The 24,604-nt window shown below is 36.5% G+C and overlaps 1 protein-coding gene and 1 long non-coding RNA gene across 4 annotated transcripts; one reads left to right on the top strand and one right to left on the bottom strand.

Moving 5' to 3' along the window:
• Positions 1 to 527: 527 nt before the first annotated feature.
• On the top strand, positions 528 to 1,724 carry LOC110262512 (uncharacterized). Its single transcript, XR_002347138.2, has 2 exons — positions 528 to 860; positions 1,468 to 1,724. It is a non-coding gene; the product is annotated as an uncharacterized LOC110262512 (long non-coding RNA).
• Positions 1,725 to 2,588: 864 nt separating this feature from the next.
• Positions 2,589 to 8,687, bottom strand: EMB3101 (Tetratricopeptide repeat (TPR)-like superfamily protein). Of its 3 annotated transcripts, XR_015883746.1 has the most exons (6): positions 8,261 to 8,636; positions 7,925 to 8,061; positions 7,617 to 7,801; positions 5,760 to 5,799; positions 3,241 to 3,291; positions 2,589 to 3,095 (listed from the first exon to the last, which is right to left on the bottom strand). XR_015883746.1 is itself a non-coding variant. In XM_016347902.2 (4 exons), the coding sequence occupies exon 4, from the start codon at positions 5,566 to 5,568 to the stop codon at positions 4,060 to 4,062; it is 1,509 nt and encodes a 502-aa protein (XP_016203388.1). In that variant the 5' UTR covers positions 5,569 to 5,799; positions 6,917 to 7,105; positions 7,617 to 7,801; positions 7,925 to 8,642; the 3' UTR covers positions 3,923 to 4,059. The 3 variants fall into 3 exon arrangements, 2 of the variants coding, with proteins under 2 accessions (XP_016203388.1, XP_016203387.1); XM_016347902.2 differs by lacking the exons at positions 2,589 to 3,095; positions 3,241 to 3,291 and adding an exon at positions 6,917 to 7,105 and having other exon boundaries at positions 3,923 to 5,799; positions 7,925 to 8,642; XM_016347901.2 differs by lacking the exons at positions 2,589 to 3,095; positions 3,241 to 3,291 and having other exon boundaries at positions 3,923 to 5,799; positions 7,925 to 8,687.
• Between the last annotated feature and the right edge of the window lie 15,917 nt (positions 8,688 to 24,604).

Genomic DNA, 24,604 nt, shown 5'->3' with positions numbered 1-24,604 from the left:
AAAAAGCCTGGCCCACTGGAAAAGTCCGTCCCACCCCGCTGAAGCCTGCTAAAAGTACACAGATTAGGTGGTGCAGATTAGACGGGCTTTTTAAGTTTGATAGTCTCAAATTTTCAGCCCAACCCACTTTTTTGTGGTTATGCGAGCCGGCTCGGTGCCACCCTACCTAAGCTACATTCTATGTTGCCTCAGTGTATATCTTTTGGTGTCTTTCTATGATTAAATCCCTAACGTTACCCACACAAACTATAAATTCTTGTTTTCCTCCGTTACTAGTTATCAAACCCAGCTCGATCCGGCCGATTTGACCGGAAATTCGTTATCTGGCCGGACCAAGCCACTCATTAAACCGCTTAAGCATTGAACCCGATAAAAACTGGTTCCACCTGGACGGGTTTTGTAAAAACCGATGACCCGGCCGGTTCATATAACTCGGACCGGGTCATGTTCAATTTTTTTTTTAAAAAAATGGAAAACGGTGTCGCTTAAAGGACGCCCCTCACTCCCAACCTTATTTCCCTAATCTGAACTCTGAATCAGCTTCTTTCACTCTCGCAAGCGCTCTCACTCACTTCTCTGAACTCTGAAGAACGCTCTCACCTTCGCTCAAGCTCTCTCACGGTGTCGCACTCAATTCTCTCTTGTGACTCGTCTCCAGTCTCTCACTTCTCTTTCAGTCTCACACTCATTGTCTCGGAAAGGTCTTTGCGTTCTGTGTCATCACCATCTCGCACTCAGTCATCGCCTTCTCTGCGCTCGTCTTTGTCGTCGGCAGAATCAGACGGAACCAGCATTTGGTCGTTATCGTCTTTGGCCGTCAGTTGGTGAGCTTCCTTCACCTGCAGTTGGTCCCTGGGCAGGTGAGCTTCCTTCGGCCATATTCTTTTTTATTTCAATTTCATTGTTGTAAATCATAACTATGCCTTGAATTTGTTGATGAAAGTTGAATTTGTTGCTGAAAATATGACTAAGCTAATTTTTTTGGGCTAAAAATCATCACTTGTTGCTGCTGATTATCATCATTGGTGGTTGCATTTGTTGCTATGTTACTGAAATAATGAATTAGCTCATTTTTTGTTGCTGTAAATTATATTTGGAGGTAAATTTTTTGTTGCTGAAAATTATCAATGAGCTGAATTCATTGGTTCTGTTCTCTCTGAATTCATTGGTCCAACATTTACAATTGTGATGAGTAACATGATTGAATATTTTTACTATAGAAATTATGCATCCATGGAGAAGAAAACCCAGGAGTATGTGTTTATATATGTTGGAGCTGGACTCTATGTAGTTGTTACATATTTAATTCAACATTACTTTTTCAGTATGAACCTCACCACTAGAGTTAGAAGAATGCTTGCAGCACTTAATTAAGTGACCAATACTAAGTAATTGATGTTAAAACAAACATATAATGTTGTTAATGTAAATTTGATTTGTTTATGGTAACTATATTGAGGAATGAAGTAGGATGGTTCGATGAGGAAGAACACAACTCAAGTCTAGTGGCAGCAAGGCTTGCAACAAATGCAGCTGATTCAAGTCTGTCATTGCTAAGAGGATTTCAGTCATTTTAAAGAATATGATTTTGTTGCTGAATCATCTTTGTAGCTAAATTTTTTCTTGTCATAAATCATCATTGAACTTTAATTTACTTATTGTGTTTTGTTTTTCTCTCATTATTTAAATTGAAAAAATATTTTGTATTAGTGAATAATTTGTTATATATTTTTGTAATATTAGTTATGTTTAAGAATTAATACTTAATTTTTGTTAGTGTGTTTGTGGAGACATATTTTTAAACTTTTAATTTTAAACTTATCTTTTTATAACTTTATATTTAATTTAATTAGACCGGATCAACCGGTTTAATTAGTAATCCATCGGTTGAACTAGTGATCTGGTGATCCGATCTATCATATATGGTGGAAACTCAGGTGAGTTTTTACCATGAAGTCGACTGCACCTGAATTTTCATATTAAATTTTATTATCAATTATCAAAAATAGCTTGTGAAAATTCTTCTACCAACCTATTTAACAAGGAAAAAACGTGTCAACTATAAAGCCCAAGTACGAGAAACAAATCTACAAGACCCCTGTGGATGCATAATCTAACAAAAATTAAAGCCCAGGAAACTCCTTTCACAAACTTTGGCCCCGTAACCAATCAAAGACTTTAATCCAAATGAGCTCTAATAAATAAGTACAGCGACGGATTAGTCTTAACCTGTCAGGTTGAAAGATATTATGGGAAACCAAAAAAAAAAAAGAAATAAGCACAAGTCAGTTTACTCGGTCAATGAAGCAAGTGTTAGGGTTTGGATTTCGCCTTGTATATAGCAACTTATTGACCAGCAGCAAATTCTAAAATGAAACGCGACAGATTAATCATTCAATTGGTACAGAGCCTTTATGACCGTTTCTCTAAGCAATTCTTAGTTCAGTTAGTTGGAGAAAAAAAAAACATACAACTTAAATTTTTCAAATACAAGCACTTTAGCTCAAAGGGTCCCCCATCAAAGAACAAGAACAATAATTGACAAACAAGATCACAAATATTAAAGCTAAAGGACTAAGAGACAAGTGTTAACAGAGATGTCACAGCCTCATCAAAATTTGAAGGCAAATGAAGAAGCTACATACCTTAGAACTGAATAGGTAGCAATGTATTTTCTAGCAGGGAATTCACATTGAAAAGTCTTGCTATAAGTTTCTTTGTATAAGTTTGACAGTGAGATGATAAATATGGACATAAGAAATCACCACATAATCTCAAAAAGAATTATACAGATGTATTATCTCACTAGAACGCTTACTAGATGGATGATCTCTTTCAAAAGCAGCATGAACAAGTTTTACGTCTACTAATTGTAAGAAATCAAATTATTGGCATCATAGCTCTATCAGAACAAGCTCTTTTACCACATACACAGTTTGCATTGATAGACATTGCCATTTGTGTCATCTCAAAAGTTAGCAGCAGCTTGTATTTACATGTTGATGATTGCCGTTTGTTGCCGTGGTTTCTATTCCATGATGGATCCATTAGCTTAACCTGCTCGACATATCGCCCTACACTTACGCCTTTTCTTGCTTCAAGCGTTAAAATGAGAAAACATTAGTTAAAGACAACAATAATAAAATAAAAAATCTAAGAGTAAATCTAAGTAACAAACAATAGAATAGATGATTAAATTAAATTAATATGAGCAAAGGGAGGAAAAGTCATTGTGTGTACCTCCAAGGTCTCAGCAGTTTTGTTTAAATCCAGCAGTTTTGGTTAACAACCCTGCCACATGCACATGACATGGTTGGCCATTACAAGAAAGCACCACATTAATGAAGAGTGAAGAACCTCTTAAAAAAAGTACCATTGAGCATTAGAGAGAAGATTAATTGATTATGGACATACCTAAGAACTGTCATAAAGAGAGGGTGTTTCAGGTAAGAGTTTGAACCATTGATTCAGTTTCTCATACAATCAGAAAATAAGAATTTGAGCATTAAAATTAAATGAAATATCAATTTGAGCATTTCACAACAATTTGTTTTATAATTGTTGACACCTACATCAGCAATTTTAATTTATTTGATGCTTATGATGTGAAGAATTGCAGGTAAATAATGGTTTTTGATAATTTTGTTGTAAAAATGATCTATTTCTAAGTTGAAATTATTCGGGATATTTTAAAAAAAATTAACACAATATTTCCTACAATATATAACTATCAACCAAACCCAGGAAGTTTGATTCTTAAGATTAGCATTCTCAGGATTCAGGAATCATGTACCAACCAAATCCGCAACCAAAACATTCCCCGGAATCTGATTCCCAGAGAAAATCCGTCCACATTATTCTCATATTTTGGGTGGATAGAAAACATAGCAAAAATCTATCCCAAGGGCCAAGACACTAAGAATTGTATCAAATGATATATCTGTATTTCTATTAATGTGATGTCTTTGAAGCTAATAGAGAAGCACTAAAGTAAATAAAAGAATTTGAAGTATAGTATTCTAGTAATTTGGTTATTATACAACTACAACAGTAAAAGAATCATAAACTTGTTAGGCAGCTAAATGTCTTATTATACACTTCCATCTTATCCAAGACACAAAACAAAGATGTCAATGAATACCATACAGAAACTTCTGGAAGCTTTCCCTGGCTTATCATTTCCTCCAACCACATAACAGCTTCATATTGTCTTCCAAGACTGCAAAGACCCTTAATCAGTGAATTGTAACTGTCTTCACAAGGCCAATATGATTTATGTGACATTTTCTCCATAATTTCGCTTGCTTCAAGATATCTCCTTTCATGACAAAGCATTTCCAGCAAAATGCAATAAGTTTCCTTGTCAATATTGAAACCTACTGTTTTTGACATCTTATTCAAACTCTTGAGCACTGCCATTAAAAATCCGAGATTATGAAGGTTTTTCAAGAGAATAGTGTACACTCTAGCAGTTGGAAGACAAATTGCTTCCACCATGTCCTCCTCAATTGCCTTTATAGCTTCATCCACTTTACTAACCTTGCACAATGCAGCTACCTTTGCCTCAAAGATAGTGTGTGTTGGTTTAAATCCTTTGCGCTGCATTTCAATAATAACTTTATCGGCCTCATCGATTTTCCCTTCGCTGTATAGATCAACAGCCATGGCTGTATAACTTGCCAAACTAGGAACTGAGCCCCTGACTAAAGCTTCATGAATCAAGCGTTTAATGCCTTCTATATCTTTACCATCACGACACTGACCAAGATCAAGTCGGTTATAACATCGCTTGGGTGCTTTCAGTCCTTTCCTCAAGATTTTACCTAGAATCTCCATAGCTTCATCGAATTTTCTCTCATCACACAAAGCATCCAAAAGTGTTCTATAAACTACAATATCCTCACCGTTACCTTTTTGCGATATTCTCCAAAACATTGAATACAACAGATGTGTGGCCTCATGTAACCTCCTATCATGGCACAATCCCTTCATCAAGATCACATAGCTGTCCCTATTCGGATAGCAACCTTGAAAATCCATCTCCTGGAATATCTGCAATGCCAAATCAGAGCGGCCCTTCTGGCAGAGTGCATACATAAACAAGTTCAAGGCCGGAACACGAGACTTCACTGCCCAGCCACAAGAGCTCTCTACAAAGAGCCGGTAAGCAGATTCAAGCCGGTCCTCATTCACCATTATCTCCATCAGGGTATTGAAAGATTCAGTCCAATTCACACAATTAAAGCGAGGAATATCCCTATACAAAGAGACAGCTTCATCTAGCATCCCAGCTTTCACATACGTCTTGATAGCAGACACAAAGATTGAATCTTTGCACTCACATGAATCCTCCCTCATCTGCTCAATCAAATCCCTCATGTCATTGATCCTCCCTGAAGCTCCAAGGATGCTGATCATGGTTGCATAGACAGGACCATTGTGGGAGTAATTAGGGTACTTGGTTTTGGCATAATTGAAAATTTGAAGAGCCTTTGAAGGATTCTTTTGGGTTCTTATAATCTGAGAAAGGTAAGTGGGTGTTAACACCCTTGGCCATCTTGTAGCCATGTAACTTAGAATTATTCAACACAACGCACTAAAACTTCTCTCTTTCTCTCTCACTCCCCCAAAAAATTAGCTAATAACATTTTTAACTCAACATGAACTAGTTCTACTGATACACACAAAACATAATAATGACCCAAGTTAAGTGAATTTGTTTCACTATAAAAATAAGTGATATTTAAGTGTTTCACTACCTCACACACTCCTGCATCTATTCAGAGGTGATTCAAGAACCTGAAACCGGAAGGAAAAAATTCAGGTGAGTGCAACATAAAAACCCACAAGTTTAGCATTTAGCAACATGATACATATCCAAATATCACCTTTTAGTCATCAATATTTGTTTAGAATTCCCTTTATCTCATAATCTATATCTCAACCTTTGTTTCCTCCTTTTCTAATTTTTTTTTCTCATTTTATTCCTCATCATCACTTAATTGTAAACTATTAGTTTGTAATTCAAAAAGGTTCCAAAATGATTCCAGAGATGGTGTTTCATCTACTTCTCAACTTTTTCATGTATTAATAATAATAATCTGTGTGATATTATAAATCAAGAACTGCAGCCCATCATATGCAAGACACTTACTACATTGTGTTTAATGGTAGTGGTAAAGTGAACTTAAATGGCAAGCAAAACAAGCAAACTAGGGCCTTCATCCTTCCATTTGTGTTTAATTACATTCAAGTGACAAGCAAATCAGAAGCAAATTAAGGTTCCAGAATGTTAATTGGTTCAATTTTTCATAAAGCAGTAGGATCTAGTCATACACAAGAAAATTAAGGTTCTATTTGGGCAGGTCATATCACAACAATTAAAGAGCACCCGCTGAATTGAATAAAGTTTAATCACACTATTTTCATCTCATTAAGAGTTAACACACATATCTCACTTACAACTAATCTCTAAAATCAGCCGAAGAAACAAATCTTCTCACTTTTTTAGAAGATTTTATTTTATATCATAATGCAGCAGGGTTTAATCATCCAGCTGAATTGAATAAAGTTTAAAAATAAATAAATTCAATTCACAGAGGAAGAGAAAAAAAATAACGAATATTTGGATAAAATAAAACAAGACACAAAACTATGTTCCAGAAAGAGAAAGGATAACTAATAGAACATGAAGAATGAGAACGCAAAACTTTGTTTCTGAAGAACAGAAAGAGAAAGGATAACTAATAGAACATGAAGAATCCGAACACAAAACTTTGTTTCTGAAGGAGACGGTGTTCATTGCGGTGCCGGCAGCAGAGTTCGCAGTCGGCGGAAAAGGATGCTGGTGGGTAGAACGTCGGTGTGAGGAGAGAAAGCAAAAGGTTAGAGAGAGAGAGAGAGAGAGAGAGATTACATAGCAACAGCAACGGCAGAGAGAGAACGCATAGCGGCTGCTGGTGTATGACAGAGTGATTGGGTCGCCGGGGGTTTCTGCCATTCCGGGCTGTGGAACCAAGGTTGCGAGAACCGAACCGGCCATTGAATTGGTCGAGTGACTGGTTCAATAGTTCAATGATCCAACCGGAGTCAAACCGTAGTTGAACTAGTTTAATTAAATATACAATAAAATTATTAAAAATTCAATATATAATTTCAGATATTCAAATTCAATCATTTGATTCATTTCTAAACTAATTTCAAAGTTTCACAATGTCCATAATTTGTCATTAGAAGTTTACAAAACACAAAAATTTCTAAACCTGCTGAATACAAGAGAGCCAAAGCATATGACCATATTTAGTTTTTAGGATTCTAATCCATTAATCAGCATCCAAACTAAACTGAAAACACATCAACAACCAAAACTAAATTGAATCCAATTCCAAACTCAGAATTCAAATTAAATTGAATTCTAATTGAATTCAGAATCACACTAGCATTCAACAAATTAAATAAATAATCCAATTCCAAACTCAGAATACAAACTCAGCTCAGAATATTAAAATTAATTGGAAAAAAAGATGAATCCAAAATTAATTTGAGTAATTGAAGAATCCACGTCGACGATATAGGGAGTCAGGGAAGAACGACGAGGTTAAAGGCGAGGAGCTTACCGTCGACGACGTCCAAGAAGCAAACAGCGACATCACTCACGGCGGAGAACGGAAAGGCGATTTGGGCGGCGAACCGACGACAGAGACGAAGTAGACGAACCGTGAAGTAGCAAGGAGAGGGACGCGGGTGAGGTGACCGACGCTGGTTGCGTCAACGACGGCGACAACTACCGAGAGAAGAAGCACTGAAGAACCATTGAAGATTGAAGAATAAATCAATAAAATTTTAAAAAATAAAACTGACGAAGCACTGAAGCAAGCAAGCAGCAAGCAGTGGCTAGTGAGGGAGGAGGCCGAGGAGTGCTTACCGTAGAGGTGAGCAACGGCGAGGTGACCGAAGAGGCGAGCGACAAGATGACCGACGTGCGACGGTGAGGTGGCGATGTGTCCGAACAGAGATTCTACGGCGAGTGGCGGCTGGTGGTTGGGGCTGCAGGCGTTGTCTCTGATAGGGTTTAGCAAGGTTAGGTTTGGCTTGTGAAGTGTGAGGGAGAGATTGCTCAGATTGGGGTGGGGTGGGGGGGGGGGGGGGGGACAGGGGCCGGGGGAGGGGTGTTTTCTTTTTTTTTTTTAATATAATTTTAAAAACCGAAAATTTTTTTGAAGGAAAAGTATAGGAACCAAGTTAGAGCCTCCGACATTACCGCTCTGCGATCTCACTCTACCCCAACTGGAACTATTCTTCCCGTCATCATTCCTTGCGATTGGCACCACCGCCAACCACCGCAGTGCCTCCTTCGCGATTCGCAGCGCTGCCGACCATCACAGAGCCGTTATCGTCGCGATTCGCCGCGCCGCCGACAACCACAGCGCCCTCCTCATCGGGATCTGTAGCCTGCCACCACCGCAGCGCTTCCCTCGAGATTCACAGCGCCGTCGACCACCACAGAGTCGTTCTTGTCGCGATTCGCGGTGCCACCAACCACCACAACACCCGTCGCGATTTGCAGCCCGTCACCACCGTCGCAACTCTTTCACACGTCTAAGGGTCATAATAATAGTGATAGTAATGCTGCTGCTAAGACTAAAAAATTGGCCATTCTCAAGCATGATCAATTGAATACACCAGTCAACTATTACTGTAGTTTGTAATCACTAATATTTTTTAATTTTTTATTATTTTTTATATTTATACTTAAATATTAAATTCTATCCATTTGGGTGTCAAATCCTGGTATTTTTACCATTAAATTATAGTTTATTTTGTATTATTACGGAGGAATAAAGCATTGAATCAAACCCTTCATTTCTAAGTACTTTTGCTTGTATGCTAATTAATTAAACAAAGCATTTAAGAATCTATAAAAAAATAATTCAACGAAAAATAATAGCTTTACCAAGCTAGTATCATTTCTACCCAAATGAATTCAAAGTACACAAAGAAATGTTATGACATTTTAATTCTTGTTCCGAAGAACATACAAATTGGTTTTCGACAAATTTTTTGAGCATCTTATTATTTATAAGATTAGATAAGACAAAGGTCTTATTAAGTCTTTCTCTATACTGCATAATCTTTTTTTTTTTTTTTCATCTATGCATTTCCTAAAAAATTTGAACAATTCTTCTTTCAGGATTTTATGTCAAATCAATTATTTACAAGTTCTTACTTTGCTCCTAAATCAACAACAGAAGAAATTCACCATAGTTATAAACAAAGACTAGCCATTCATGACTAATTCAACATCTCATCATAGTGAATTGGTGTTTAGTAATGATGGATTTTTAGTAAATTCAATTCTATGGTGTTTCCGTTGTAGCATATAATCAATAAAAAGTCAATAAACTCATCATAGCATATAGCTAAAAAACCAAAAATATCAAGAGAAAAAACCAAAACAACTCTTCAAAAATATCTCTTAATGCTACAATTTTATATGAACAAAATCAAACCCAATTTTTAAATATCTCTTAATACACATACACTACTTTATTTAAGAAAAAACCAGCAAAGCATTTAGAATAGTAACATAGAGAAATAGGTTCAAATTAAAAACTCAAACATCTCTTTTTGCTTAATGACAACAAAGAAACATAAGATCAAGGAATATATATATATATTCCTACGGAACCAAAGGAGGGCAATGATATCAGTAAGTTTTAAAATGTCTTTTTTTTTGCAACCTCTCTCGTCGTTTTACACACAGTCCTTCTTCATCCCACACAAAATCCAGCGTTCTTTCTGAGAAAGTTACTCGTCCTAAGGAACTCTCTCCAAAACATAACATCTTCGAAGAAGAAGTATGCTTCAAATATATCAATCAGGCTATAGACAACTGAAAAATACCAAACATTCCCCAGGATGAACTCTACGTTCCTGAAGAAACCAAGCGTGCCGGCAGATCTGATTATATTACCAAAACTGCCGAAAACAATATTCCTCTTAGACCAAAGTCCGGTGAGAAATTCCACCTTTTAAACAAACAATCTATCCAAGAACATATCCGTAAATATAAATATCTTCATATAGGATGTGTTCAGGTTGTAGTTAAACCACTCATTAGAGAAGGTTTAAATGCTTCCATTCTTATGTGTCTAAGAGACGTTAGGCATAACAACTTTCAGGATTCCCTTATAGGAACTGTTGAAACAAGTCTAGGACACGATCCGGTCTATTTCAATTGCTTCCCCAACAAAACTGTGAGTTTGTTAGATCGAAATATCTTAGACTCACTCTTTCTCAACATCCGACTTCATGGCCTTGACATGAAGGAAGGATCCATTCCTGCAGCCTTAATCTATAAGATTCAGTACAAGGTCATGAACACTTGTAACTCTGGAGTCCTTTTAAAAATAACTAACCGTGAGACAACTCTTTTTGTCACAGATATGACCAAAGCAAACATTACTATACCCCGTCTCATTAAATGGGATGAAATTGATCTCCCTGAATCTTGGGCTATAGAGCGTGCCATACCTACTCTACCTAGACAAGCCCCCAATTACAAGAAATTAAACAAGATGAGACTGAAAAGGTAGAAATCTTTTTTGATAGAAGAAATTCTTTTTCCTCGAGGTCTGAAGCCGTATCTACTTACAGATCTGACTTCGCCTCAGCAAGGAGGTCTTTCTCTAGAAGATCTCATTTCTCTCTTCCTAATTCACAAATTAAGATCGCCAACCCAGAAATCAACCTTACAAGATTACAAACAAACTCTAGTATTCCTAGACCTGTTTACCAAAAAGAAGAGGATATAGATGAACAATCTATTCAATCCCTAACATATTCTACCTTAAATGATGATGTCCATGTTAACTAAAGACTTTGTCATAGATAAGGAAGCCTTGCGAAGGAACATCAACTCTAAAGAATTGAAACTTCAGAAGAGATGGTACTTGCAAACCTTTAAGACACATCAAATTTCATATCTTCGGGAGCAATATTATCACTTCCTCAATCAAGCCAAGATGCACATTCTTTTCTTTAAATGGTTCCATGCTTACAGCATAAAAAACAATATAGATTATCCTTTTAAAGCAGATATGAGTACATCTCATTCTGCGAACGTTATTTCCACCTGGAAAATCCAGGAGGGGGATTTGGTTAAGTTAGAATTTCCCCCAACAGAAAAGTTCATCCTTACAAATAACCTGGATACTAAACAAACTTCTGTCATGGCCTCACCCTTCAAAACAAAAAATTTAGACGAACTTATTGGGCCTAAAGATATCAAGAATATCATGGAATAGGCCAACTATACTAACAAATATCTCCAAACTTTAGGCCAAAAGCTTAGCTCTCCAAGTTTCAGTACCCATGAATCCCCTAAAATTTTAGAAAAGCCTCTGTTTAAACCTTTTAAGATCAACCCAAAGATTAGACAAAATCTTAAATCTTCTATTTTCAAACAAGATTCAGGTACTTCTAATCTTGTACACAAAATAGATCATCTTCTCAGCCAAATGGCCATCCTTGACACTCCTCAAACCACTGAATCATCCACAAGAGTTACTAGGCAATCAGCTAAAACGTCCATTAATGTTCTCCATGAAGAGTCGCAAGACTCAGATAATGGTTCAGATTCACCCAGAATCAACCCTATTATGACCACCTCCATTACAAAATGGAATGGTCTTACTAAACCTTATCAACACTATCATCTCCAAACTACTGCTCCTGACCTAGCTTTGGAAGACAGAGAGCTAGGCTTCAACAGCTTCAATGCGAACAACGTCTATGAATGGAACATAGATGAAAAAACGGAGTATAACATCATGCATATGTTACAACATATGACAATGGTATGTATAGCCTACCAAACTGCCCATGAAAGTTTCGAAGAAGCAATAGCAAATGTTATTGTGTCAGGATTTTCAGGACAACTTAAAGGATGGTGGGATAATTATCTCACAAATGATGAAAAAGATGCCATCCTATCAGCAGTTAAAACCAATGATAATGGCGAATCTATTCTTAATGAGAATGGGGAAACCATCTCTGATGCTATTAGCACCTTGATCTTTACTATAGCAAACCATTTCATAGGAGATCCATCTTTGTGGAAAGATCGGTCTACTAAACTTCTGTCCAATCTCAAGTGCAAATCCCTGTTCAATTTCAAGTGGTATAATGATACCTTCTTAATCAGAGTCTTCACCAGAAAAGATAGTCAACAGTCGTTCTGGAAAGAAATTTTTTTAGTTGGACTCCCAAAATTCTTGGGAGATAAAGTTAAGGACAAAATCAGAAGTTTAACTCCGGATGGAATTATTCCATATAATTCTTTGAGTTATGGCCAATAAATTTCTTATGTCCAAAAAGTTGCCTTAAAAATTAGTCGAGATGACAAAATTCAAAAGCAACTAGCCCACGAAAAGGCCCAAAACAAAAAAGATTCAGGTTCCTTCTGTGAACAGTTTGGCCTACCCTCCTGTAGTAAGAAGAGAACAAAATAATCTTTCCAAAAAAACCGATGGCCCGATCAAAACCTACGACAATGGAAACCCAAGAAACATTACAAGCCTCCTCTTAGACAAAGGAAAGACAAAGATAAGGAACCTCACAAAAATCAGATTATCTGCTTTAATTGCAAAAAAACCAGGTCATATCAGTAAGTGCTGTAGGCTCAAGAAGAATATCAACAATCTTAACCTTGACCCTCAGATTGAAGAGCAGATTAATAACCTCCTCATCGAAAGCTCTGAAGAAGAATCAGAACATGAATTTTCTGAGGACTTAAACAATATATATCCTCATCATCTGATGAATATTTTGAGCTCAATGTTATCACAAAAGAATAAGATCTTCTTTTCGATGCCATAAATGCTATCTCAAACCCTGAACAGAGAAAATACTTTCTTCAAAAGCTCAAACAAACCTTAGAAACAAAAAATAAATCCAAAACCCTGGTTATAAAAAACAAGTACGATGTCAAACATATTTTCAAGAAACTCGAAAAATAAGTTTCTAAGCCTGTTACTATTCAGGATGTTCAAAATAAAATTAATATTCTCAAGAAAGAGATTCATCTCATTAAACAACAACAACAACAGCACCAGAATTGCTTATCTCATATTTTGGAGGAAGATTCTGATAACACTGAGGAAGAGCCTTAGAATGATCAAAATCTTTAAAACCAAATTTTTCAAAATGAAGAGGATGACCAAATTGTCCAACTCTCAAAGGATGATCAAGAAGATGAGATAGAAGAAATTCTATGGTTAGTCAGTCAGTCATGAAATTCTATATCAATATTCGAATTGTCATCCAGGACTTTGTTTTGGAAATTGTAGCCTTGTTTGATACAAGTGCAGATCAAAATTGTATTTTGGAAGGATTAATCTCAACAAAATATTTTAAAAAAACTACAGAGTGTCTTAGTACAGCTAACGGCGACCGTTTACAAATTAAGTACAAGCTCTCTGAGACTGTCATAAAAAATGGTCTTCTACGGATAAAAACACCCTTCCTCCTTGTCCAAGATTTAAGAAATTAGGTCATTTTGGGGTCACCCTTTATTAGAACTCTTTTCCCGTTGATGATGTCATACGAAGGTATCACTACCTACATAGGAGGAACCCCAACAACCTTCCAATTTGTTTCAACCCCCGTTCACAGAACCCTTAACCTACTCCAATTAAAAACTAATCAAATCAACTTCTTAAAAGAAGAAGTCTCCTTCAAAACCCTTGAAACTCAGTTACAAAAGCCTGAAATCCAAAAAAAAAGGTTAAATCCCTTCTTCAACAAATGCAGGAAACAATATGTTCAGATTTGTCTCACGCATTCTGGAATAGAAAACAACATATTGTGGATCTTCTTTATCAAAAGGATTTTAAAGAAAGGCAGATTCTAATGAAGGCCAGACCCATACAAATGAATGAGCAACTTCTCCAATATTGTCAAAAAGAGATTAAAGACCTCTTGCACAAAAAACTTATCAGGCCCAGTAAAAGCTCATGGTCTTGTTCAGCTTTCTATGTCAACAAACAAGCCAAATTGAAAAGAGGCACCCCTAGGCTGGTTATTAATTATAAGCCTCTAAACAAAGTTCTCCAGTGGATTAGGTATCCTATCCCAAACAAAAAAGATTTGTTAAATAGACTTAACTCAGCAAGCATCTTCTCAAAATTTGACATGAAATCTGGGTACTGGCAAATCCAAATTAGCGAGGCTGATAGATACAAAATGGCATTCACAGTACCTTTCGGTCAGTACGAATGGAATGTGATACCATTTGGACTAAAAAATGCTCCATTCGAATTCCAAAAAATCATGAATGACATTTTCAATCCTTTCTTCGACTTTGCCATCGTCTATATAGACGACGTGCTAATTTTTTCGCAATCCTTGCATGATCATTTTAAACATATGAAAAATTTTATGTACACTATCAGGCATAATGGTCTAGCAGTTTTTAAATTAAAGATTAGTTTATTCCAAACTAAAATCCATTTTCTTGGTCACATGATTCACCAGGGAACAATTATACCCATAGACAGAGCTATCCAATTTGCGGATAAATTTTCTGATCACATTTTGGAAAAGAATCAACTCCAAAGGTTCCTTGGCTGCATAAATTATGTAGCAGATTTTATTCCAAATCTAAGCACCCTTATCAAACCTCTCCATGAGCGTCTAGGGAAAAAACCCCTCCTTAGACAGATACTCATACAAGGATTGTCAAACAACTCAAACTTAGTGTCAAGGAACTCCCTTGTCTTTACCTTCCTGTTCCACAAGCTTTCAAAATTGTTGAAACGGATGCTTCAGACCTAGGTTATGATGGCATCCTAAAAAAAAACTTAATAATAAAGAGTGCATCATTGTATTTATATCTAAGCATTTGAATACTTCCCAACAAAATTATTCGACCATAAAGAAAGAAGTTTTAGCAATTATTTTATGTATTTCAAAATTCTAATCTGATTTATTAAACCAAAATTCCTGGTCAAGGTAGATTGTAAGTCTGCCAAAGATATTTTACAAAAAGATGTAAAAAATCTTGCATCCAAACACATTTTGGCTCGCTGGCAAGCAATTTTAAGTATTTTTTATTTTAAAATTGAATACATTCAACGAATCTCAAACTCTCTCCATGATTACCTTACCCATGAATATTTACAGGAAAAACTGTCACATGCCTAAAAGGGCAACATTAGCCTCTGTAAGAGGCAGAGGCATCCACCTAGCCCTACTGGGGCCAAGTAAAAAATCAGGATCAAGCACCCCAACTGGGTCATCTATCCAACTACCTACCCCAATAACCCAAGAGCCAACTGAGTCATCCACTCAGATTACCAAAAATATAGTTGAGTCATCCACTCAACCTCCAAGTACCCAAACAACCAAGCAAACAAAGGCAGACTATGCTCTCCCAATTCAAATCTTTTTGGCCTTACAAGATGTAGGTCTCTCAAAACTTCATAAAAAATCCTGGGCTGATATATGTGACAGCTCAGATGATGATGAAATTAACCTGACAAAACTTTTGTCACAAGTAACAGCCCAAAAGACCATTTGTAATGACACAAAAGGTAAAGAAATTACCCAAACAAAATTACCCTAATCAATTCAGACCCAACCCCCAAATATCCAACTAAAACCACAATCCACATACATTTCAAAAAACAAATTTTCATTTGTCCTCTTATTGGAACCTGAATTCTGGAAAAAATTGCCTTTTAAGGTAATCCCTAAAGTCTTTCCACAAGGATTCTATTTTAGACCAATAGCTATTAACAAAATCAGACAGTTTTATGAATTTATACTAGTGGATTCAGATTCAGTCTCGGTAAAACACTACAAAGATCCCAAAGATGCCATCAACATAACCCATTCAACCATTCAAATATTAAAAGTACTCACCCCTACCCAATTTGGAAAAAACTCAAATAATACCAAGAAATTTTTTCAACCTTTTGACCCAATAGGATATTCTTATTGGGATTATGAGGATGCCTGGACAAGAGTATTTTGGTTACAAAATAATCAGAATAGACATTCCTGGCTCATCTACTTCAAGAAAAATACCAATTATCGATTTCCAAACTGGTTTTCCCAATGGTGGGACTATTTTGGCCCATTACTAGAAATCTTGCCCTCACCTGCCGACGAGGGGTTCAAAATTTTCATCAAAAAGTTTGACCAACAGGAAACTAGCATCCCTGCGGATCTTAAATTCTTTTCTACATTTTCACTAGCATGGGTATTCTTATGGCAATACAGATTTGGCAAACAGGGGCACCCGAAGGCACCACCAATGCTTTAAAGAAATGCCTATGTTAAATGGTGGTCTCAGTACGATGCAACCATGGCACACCCAGACATAGTCAGAAAATGGTTCAATGAACACCTTAAGTTCGTCAAGCCATTTGATCATGAGAAGTCAATATTCCTTAATCAGAAAGCCCAAATTGCTGCAGCCCTAGCAGGAGCTCAATCAAAAGAAACACTAGCAAAACACCTCCAGCAAATCATGCAGATGATCGAAGAAAATAAAGAACAGAAAGAAGATCCTAGTTCTTCAGCAGAATCCTCAAGTGATTATAATCAAAATGAATATGATTGCTTCAGGATCACTTTAGGAGAAGATTAGATAAACATTTGAAAAATAAATTTGTAATTCTAAAAAATCAAAATTGTATCAACTTGTACTGTAGAAATAGTACCGGTTAACATAACATGTACTGTAGAAACAGTAGAATCTAGGTCTATAAAAGGAAACCTCAGCAACATTCTGAGACAGAGTTTTTTAGAATCACAATATTAGGGAGAAAAGTTAGAGAGAGAGGCTCTGAGAATCCTTTGTAAGCCTTTAACTCTTATCTTTTCTTTCTCAAAGTTTTCTTCAATTTAATCCAATAAAGAATTTTCAGTTCTTCAGTTTCGTGTTTTTCATTTAAAGCTTCTGCATCTGCATATGTGTACGGACTACCGCCACATCTAACTTCATACTAACTTGCATATGCGTGCGGACTACTGCCGCATCTAACTCTATATTTAATTCCTGTCTTTGCATCTACATTCTTATCTAATAAACATTAATAATATTTTCTTTATTTCTCCTTATCCCTCATAGGTCCGCTTCAGCGTGTGTGTGTGTGTGTATATATATATATATATATATATATATATATATATATATATATATATATATCAGTACAACATAAGAGCAAAGAACATATATATATGTCAGTACTTTGCAGTAAAAAACACACATTAATACAACCTATTATTTTACTTTTCCTATGTTTTACTTCTTCTCTGATTATTCCTCGACAAATCTTACATACAATATAATACTGTGAAAAAAGAAATATGTGAAGCCTAAGAGTAAATTTTGATTTAGCATATACTTTCAGGAAATCAAACTACTTCTTTTTGCTTAATGACAACAATCAAAGGTCCAAGGGCTACAACTAATAAATAATTCAGCAGTACAAAACCAAAACTAATAAATGATTCAACACACACTATCACTCTAAAGACACATATGTAGTAACATTCAATTGCTGCCATTATAACAAAAACTTTCCCTTCCTTTTCCTTTTCCTTTTAAATCAACAATGCAAAACATCGCTCCTAATATACAGTTGATATTTTCAATATCGAATACACCTTTATCACATTCAAAATAAGTTTTATCCAAGACATATAAACACAAGCAAATTAGTTTTCCATTCTTCCTTGTCTAATAGTAACCAAAATTTCAATGAACCATGTTATATGAATGTAACACCCAATGACACGCTCACATATGAAACCTATAAAATTTTAGGTTTTTGAAAACAGTAAAGTAGCACTTATCTCTTATTGTAGCACTGGCGCTAGAGGAAAGACAGGTTGCATGGCGGGGCTCCGCCGCAAAGCAGGGAGCGACGATGCGCTACAAGGCTAGGACGCGAGGCAAGGAGCTGCGCTGGCTGGGGACTCACAAGTCGAACAACAGTGAGGCACAGGTAAACTTGAGCCGCGGCGTGTGTTGAGGCGCAGGGATAGGAGGCGCCGTCCGGGGGGGGGGACTGTAGGCTTGACTGGAGGATGCGTCTTTAACGGGGGCGCGATGGAAACATGCAACAGAGGCGGCGGTGCTCGGGCGTCTGCGCGGAGCAAATCGAGACGGTTGCTGTCTGACGGTCCGGCGGTGTTGACTATTGTTGACGGCGGCGACCGTCGAAGACTGCACGGAGGAGAAGTTGCGCGGCACTGAAGGTGGAGAGTTTTGGATGTGGCTGCCATTAAAAGGGTAGTCAATTTAGGTTTACAATGGTAAATGAGTGACACTAAAATTGACCTAGGTTAATTTAGAATGTGGCTTTTTAAATTTTATTGGGTTTTGGAGTTCAGCCCAACGAAAGTTGGCAGAAGTTGGCAGGACCCATGTTGGTAACGTAGCGGGATTTTTATTTCAGATAGGGAATAAAGATGACAAAAACAATTGAATCCGCAGGAATTACCTATGACGGAGAGGGGAATGGAGATTCACTAAGCCCCACAGAGATAGGACCCGTCCCATGAATAAACAGGGATGTAGACTAAGGTACTCGTTCTACGGAAATTCGCAGAAATTCGCTAAATAGAGTAAAATTATTTAAATACCCTTTATATATATGATATAAGTATATGTTTAATTCTTTTTTTAGTTTTATTTAGAAACAAATTAATGATGTGCATAGTATTTAAATGGGTTAAGTACAATTTTGGTCCTTAAGGTAGGGGTGAAAATTTGTTTTGTCCCCGGCCTTTTTTTGCTACAAAATGGTCTCCAAGGTTTAACTTAGTTTTAAAATCGTCCTTTTTACCAAAAATTTAATTTTTATTACCAAATTACCCCTAACTAAACAAATTTAAAAAAAAAAGAAAAAAAAAGAAAGAAAACAAAGGGGAAGGGGAAGGGGGAATCACGCGAAGGGTGGGGGGCAAGGAAGAAGAAAGGGGAAGGGGAAGGGGGGAGGTCATGCCAGCGAAACCACCGAAATCACCGTTCGCCACCACTGCAGCTCCTCTCCGTCGCCGCACCAGTACAAGTGCAGTTCGCTGGCGTCACCGCTGGCTTGGATTCACGTCACTGCGAGCAGATGGAGAGAGAAAGAGAAGTGGAGAGGAAGAGAAGAGAGGCACGAAGGCGCTGAGGAATACCGCGTTCAACCGGGAACCGGTGTCGTCGGTCGTCATCGAGCCCTGTCCCGTCGCCGCCGCTGGAGTGAGGTCACGTCGTCCCGTCGCCATCGAGCCTTGTTGTTGCTTCTGCTTTTTGCCTTCTGCTTCTACTTCTGCTTCTATTTTTACTTTTGTTGTTGCTGTTGTTGATTCACAATTGTTGATTCAACATTCACCATTGTTGTTGTTGTTTTATTGTTGTTGATTCTACTTCTGTTTTTGCTTTTGTTGTTGCTGTTATTGATTCTGTTTTTGCTTTTGTTGTTGTTGTTGTTGTTGATTCACCATTGTTGATGTTGTTGATTTTGCTTCTGCTTCTGTTTCTCCTTTTGCCTCTGCATCGGCCTCTTCTTTGTGGTTATTTTGGGGAAGAAGGGTGAAGGGTATTTTCGTCCAAAGGACGATTTTAAAACTAAGTTAAACTTTGGGGACCATTTTGTAGCAAAAAAAAAGGCTGGGAACGAAACAAATTTTCAACCCCTACCTTAGGGACCAAAATCATACTTAACCCTATTTAAATTTATATCATTACAAAAAGGGAGTATTATCATCGAATTATAATTGTCAATAAAGATTTGTTATTTTGTTATGTTAAAAAATTTTCTATTTTTTGTTTTAGTTTGTATGTTGGAGATTTAGTTGAATAATGTTGAATTGGATTTAATAATGTTAAATGTGTTTGAATTGGATTTGATTTGATATATTTTAGTTGAATTATTTGAAATTTTGTCATGGTTGAGGTTTTTTTTATTTTTTAAAGTTTAATATCCATGGATACTCGTGGGTATCTGCTTCGAGAGACGATTCTACGTATGTAATTATGGAGGCAAGTGCCTCCACTACAATTTGAATTTTTTTAATAGTATATGATAGTAATATTTATTTGTCTCTATTAAATTATTGAATTTGACATCACAATAATTTTTTACTCAATTTTCAGTACTTAACAATCAATTTAAGAACTTTATATTAGATATTCGTTAGAATAATCAATTCTCAAATTTAAACGAGATTAATATTCTTTCTTAGAATTTGATTAAAAAGAGTATTATTTATCTTCTTTTAAAATTAATTTTAATTTTTTCATAGCAACTACATTAATTGAAAGAACTTGCCTAATAATAAATATTAATAAGAGTCATTTTTTAATTGTATTGAAAAGTGAATTTTTAAATAATTGTGTAGTGATATATATAAAAAGAAAAAATTTCGATTTTACTGTCAAGAAAAAATTGCTTAATCTTTTTAAAATATAAAACCTAAAGAAATAGAATTTTTAATTATAATTATTATTTAAATTACTATTTTAATTTTTTAATTTATAAATTAGATATTTTAAAGAATAATCATATTTTACAATAACAAAATATAATCATAACAATAATCATGCTAAATGTACATAAAAAAATAATTTGTATAAAATATATATTGAAAATGAGTTAAATAATACAAGTATTTATCATGTTATATAAATTTTGCTTCTATAATTAAAATTTTCTGAATTTATCATTGTAACTGTCTCCTCCACGAAAAAAAAAAAAAAATAAGAACCCGTGATGAGGATAAGGCGAAAAACGAGATTATGAGAGAAGGATTTTCGACTCTGTGGATATCCATTGTTATTCTTAATAAGAAGGTACAATAACAAGAAAAAAATTCTCAAATTAGAGCATTTTTTTAAGGGAACCAATATAAAAAAATATAATTTTAGAAAAAAATTAAGAAAGGCTAATATAAAATTTAAAGAACTTCATGCATAAAAAAATTTAATTTAAAAAGAACTATGGTCTTCCTTTTCATCTACTAAGCTTCGCTCCTAAGCTGTGTAAATAACTAAATATTTTGTTTCTTGGATTCTATATAATAGGTGATACAAAAATGTTATTTATATATTAAATTTAATTATTAATGTATTTATATATAAATATATAAAATTTAATTTATTTTTAATATACATTTATATTTTAATATATATTTTATATTAATAACTAATTTTAATATCACTTAGCATAGTCGTTATATCAAATACCTTTAAGTCGCAGGTAACACATGTGAAATGCTTTGTATTTGTGCAAAGAAAAAGGTGATCATAATTCAATTCGGCAAATCTTCTGATATGGATTGGAACAAACATCCATACGTATAGATCCGCTGTGGCATGGAGCATGTTGCGACTCCTGGCTTTGTTCTTTTGTGGACTGTGCACATAAAAACCTGAAAGCGCAGATTGTAGCAGATGGTTAGCAGAATGTGTCGGCTGTTGACAACCCCTTTTTAAATTGGTGAGGCAGACTTTAGCTGGTTGAAAGCTATACTTGCAACGCATTTCTCTTATTAAGACTCTCTTAATTGGTCTAACTTCTGCCCTCTCATCAATTTTTGGCGCCGTTGCCGGAGAGTTGCAATAGTGTGCTAGATTATTAATTGGTGTACATATTTTATTTTATTTGCATATTTTATTTTTATTTCTGTTACCATGAGCTATATGTCTTTCTCATTGAATAACGCGTTCATTGCCTGATCCGAGCTTAGCCGCTTTTGACCCTGAAATTGAAAGAACTCTTTCACGTATTAGGTGAGCTCGACGTCGGTTAGCCTCTGAGGGTGGTGAAGTGATTGTTATCAATTTACCAGTCTCATCTGAGGGCGAATCTGAACCGCCATCTGAGAGCGAGACAAGCTCCTTTAGTACTGATCCAGTTGATTCACGTGCAGGTGACATGGCAGAACCTAGGAGAATTACTCTCCAGGAAGCTAGAGCCCCTAATTTTACATTGCAACCTTATCAAGTGCATCATCCAAATTTGGCTGCAGATTTTGAATTGAAGACTGCACTAATTAACTTGATGCCCAAGTTTCATGGCTTACCTGCTCAAGAGCCTATTAAGCACCTTAGGGATTTTCAGACAGCCTGTTCTACTGTTAGGCGTAATGGTGCAGATAAAACGTCTATTCTGTTAACTGCCTTTCCGTTTTCTCTTGAGGGGAAGGCAAGAGAGTGGTACTACTCCCAACCTGAAGCAACTATTACCAACTGGGAGTCTGGGATACACTCAGGGGAGAATTTTTGGAAAAATATTTTCCAGCTGAAGTCACAGATAGACTGAGAAAAGAGATCTCCAGCATTGTTCAAAGTGAGTCAGAGACTCTCTATGAGTACTAGGAGCGTTTTAAGAACCTTCTAGACGCATGCCCCTATCACATGATTGACAGACTAGTGTTGATCAGCTACTTCACTCAAGGCATGAATCCCCAGGATAAGACTACACTGGATGGTGCTAGTAATGGTTCTATGAAAAAGTACAGAACCACAGATGAAGCATGGCAACTGATCAGCGACTTAGCTGAGTCCACTAGGAATCACAGGCCGAGGCATAGCCACTCAAAAGCTATTGCAGAGGTTTCCTCTGGCATTGAGACTACTGCTCTTACACAGAGTATATGTGAAATGACCAACCTACTGAAGTAGATGCAGTTAAACCAACAACAAGCTCAGCCTCACCCACCACAACAGAGCCAATAGTTAGTTCCCCAAAGAGTATGTGGAATCTGTGCTGATTATAGTCATTACACTAATGAATGTCCGCAGCTCCAACAGGAAGACAACACTGTGGCAGCTACTCATAACTTCTATGACCGCCCGAATCAAGGATACAACCAACAAGGCGGCAATTACAACCAAGGTGAAAACCATAACCAAGGATGGCAGGATAACTCCAACCAAGGTTGGAGAGATAATTCTAACCATAATCCCAAAGGTGGCATCAATACTATCACTTTAAGGTCCAGAACTACATTGCAGGAGAGGAGCCAGGAGGAGCCAAGCCTACCAGAACACGCCCCAACTGAGGATGTAGTAGAAGTGGAAGATGCTGAAGAGGAAGAGGACGTACAAGACATAGTTGAAGAAGAAGCAGCTCAACCACAGAACGAAACACCAAAGGATGCAGAGGCTGTACAGGACGCCATTCCTATCCCATTTCCACACCTGGCAAAGAAATCCAGGAAGCAGATGGAACTTGATCCCAAAATGGTAGAAATATTCAAAAATGTTGAGGTAACTGTTTCCCTTTTTTATGTTATTCAGCAGGTACCTAAATACGCAAAGTTTCTAAAAGATTTATGCATACATAAGGATAAGATTAATGAATTAGAAATTATTCCTTTAGGTAGTTCTATATCTGCTTTAATGGGAGGTATACCTGAAAAATATAGTGACCCAGGTCCATGTATGGTTAACTGTACCATTGGAGGTGTAATTTTTTCTTACTGCATGTGTGATTTAGGAGCATGTGTTAGTATAATGCCATTATCTATATATGATACATTGAGGCTCCCTCCCTTAAAAAGGTCGACAACTCGTTTTGTGTTAGCAGATAAAAGCATTATTACAGTAGTTGGAATTGCTGAAGATGTATTAGTGAGCATTAAGGGGCTCACATTTCCTATTGACTTCTATATCCTGGAAATGCCCCCTAATGACTCAGGAAGACCATCATCAATCCTGCTTGGAAGACCATTCCTGAAGACTTCAAAGTTCAAGCTGGATGCATTCTCAGGAACTTACTCCTTTGAGATAGATGGCAGAGCAGTGAAATTCAGTTTAAATGAAGCTGTGAAGCATCCTCCAGAAGATCATTCTATCTTCAAGTGCGACATTATTGATGAAACTGTAGCTGAAGTTCACCAAGAAAAAATGGAAGAGAAGCACATGGAGCAAGGTCCAAGTGTGGGGACACTTTCTGAAAACAATGAAGACCCTTTACCATTATCACCAGCCCCGGATGATCCAGAGCCTAGCTGTGAGCAGAAATTGGAATTAAAGCGTCTTCATCCACACCTCAAATATTCTTACCTTGAGGATAAGTAGAAGTTCCCAGTTATCATTGCAAAGGAACTCACCTCTCAACAAGAAGAGCAACTGCTTAATGTGCTGAGAAAACATAAGAAAGCAATTGGATGGAGCTTGGCGGATATAGTAGGCATCAGTCCCCAAGTTTGTGAACACAGAATATTCTTAGAAGAGGGAGCAAAGCCTGTCCGTCAACCTCAAAGAAGATTGAATCCTACCATCTTAGAAGTTGTCAAGAAAGAAGTAACCAGACTACTTGAAGCAGATATCATTTACCCCATCTCAGATAGTGAATGGGTAAGTCCAATACAAGTGGTGCCCAAGAAGTCTGGAGTCACAACAATAAGAAATGAGCATGGAGAGCTCCTGACAACTAGAGTGCATAATTCATGGAGAGTTTGCAGTGACTATAGGCGTCTCAACCAAGCCACTCGCAAGGATCATTACCCCTTGTCATTCATTGACCAAATGCTTGATCGCCTGTCAGGTAAATCTCATTATTGTTTTTTAGATGGTTATACAGGATATTTTCAA

This window comes from Arachis ipaensis, chromosome B5, assembly GCF_059453495.1.
Source record: "Arachis ipaensis isolate K30076 ecotype BB chromosome B5, ASM5945349v1, whole genome shotgun sequence".
Taxonomy (NCBI): Eukaryota; Viridiplantae; Streptophyta; class Magnoliopsida; order Fabales; family Fabaceae; genus Arachis; species Arachis ipaensis.
The sequence above is the reverse complement of the archived record's forward strand: the minus strand, read 5'-3'. Positions and strand labels throughout refer to the sequence as shown.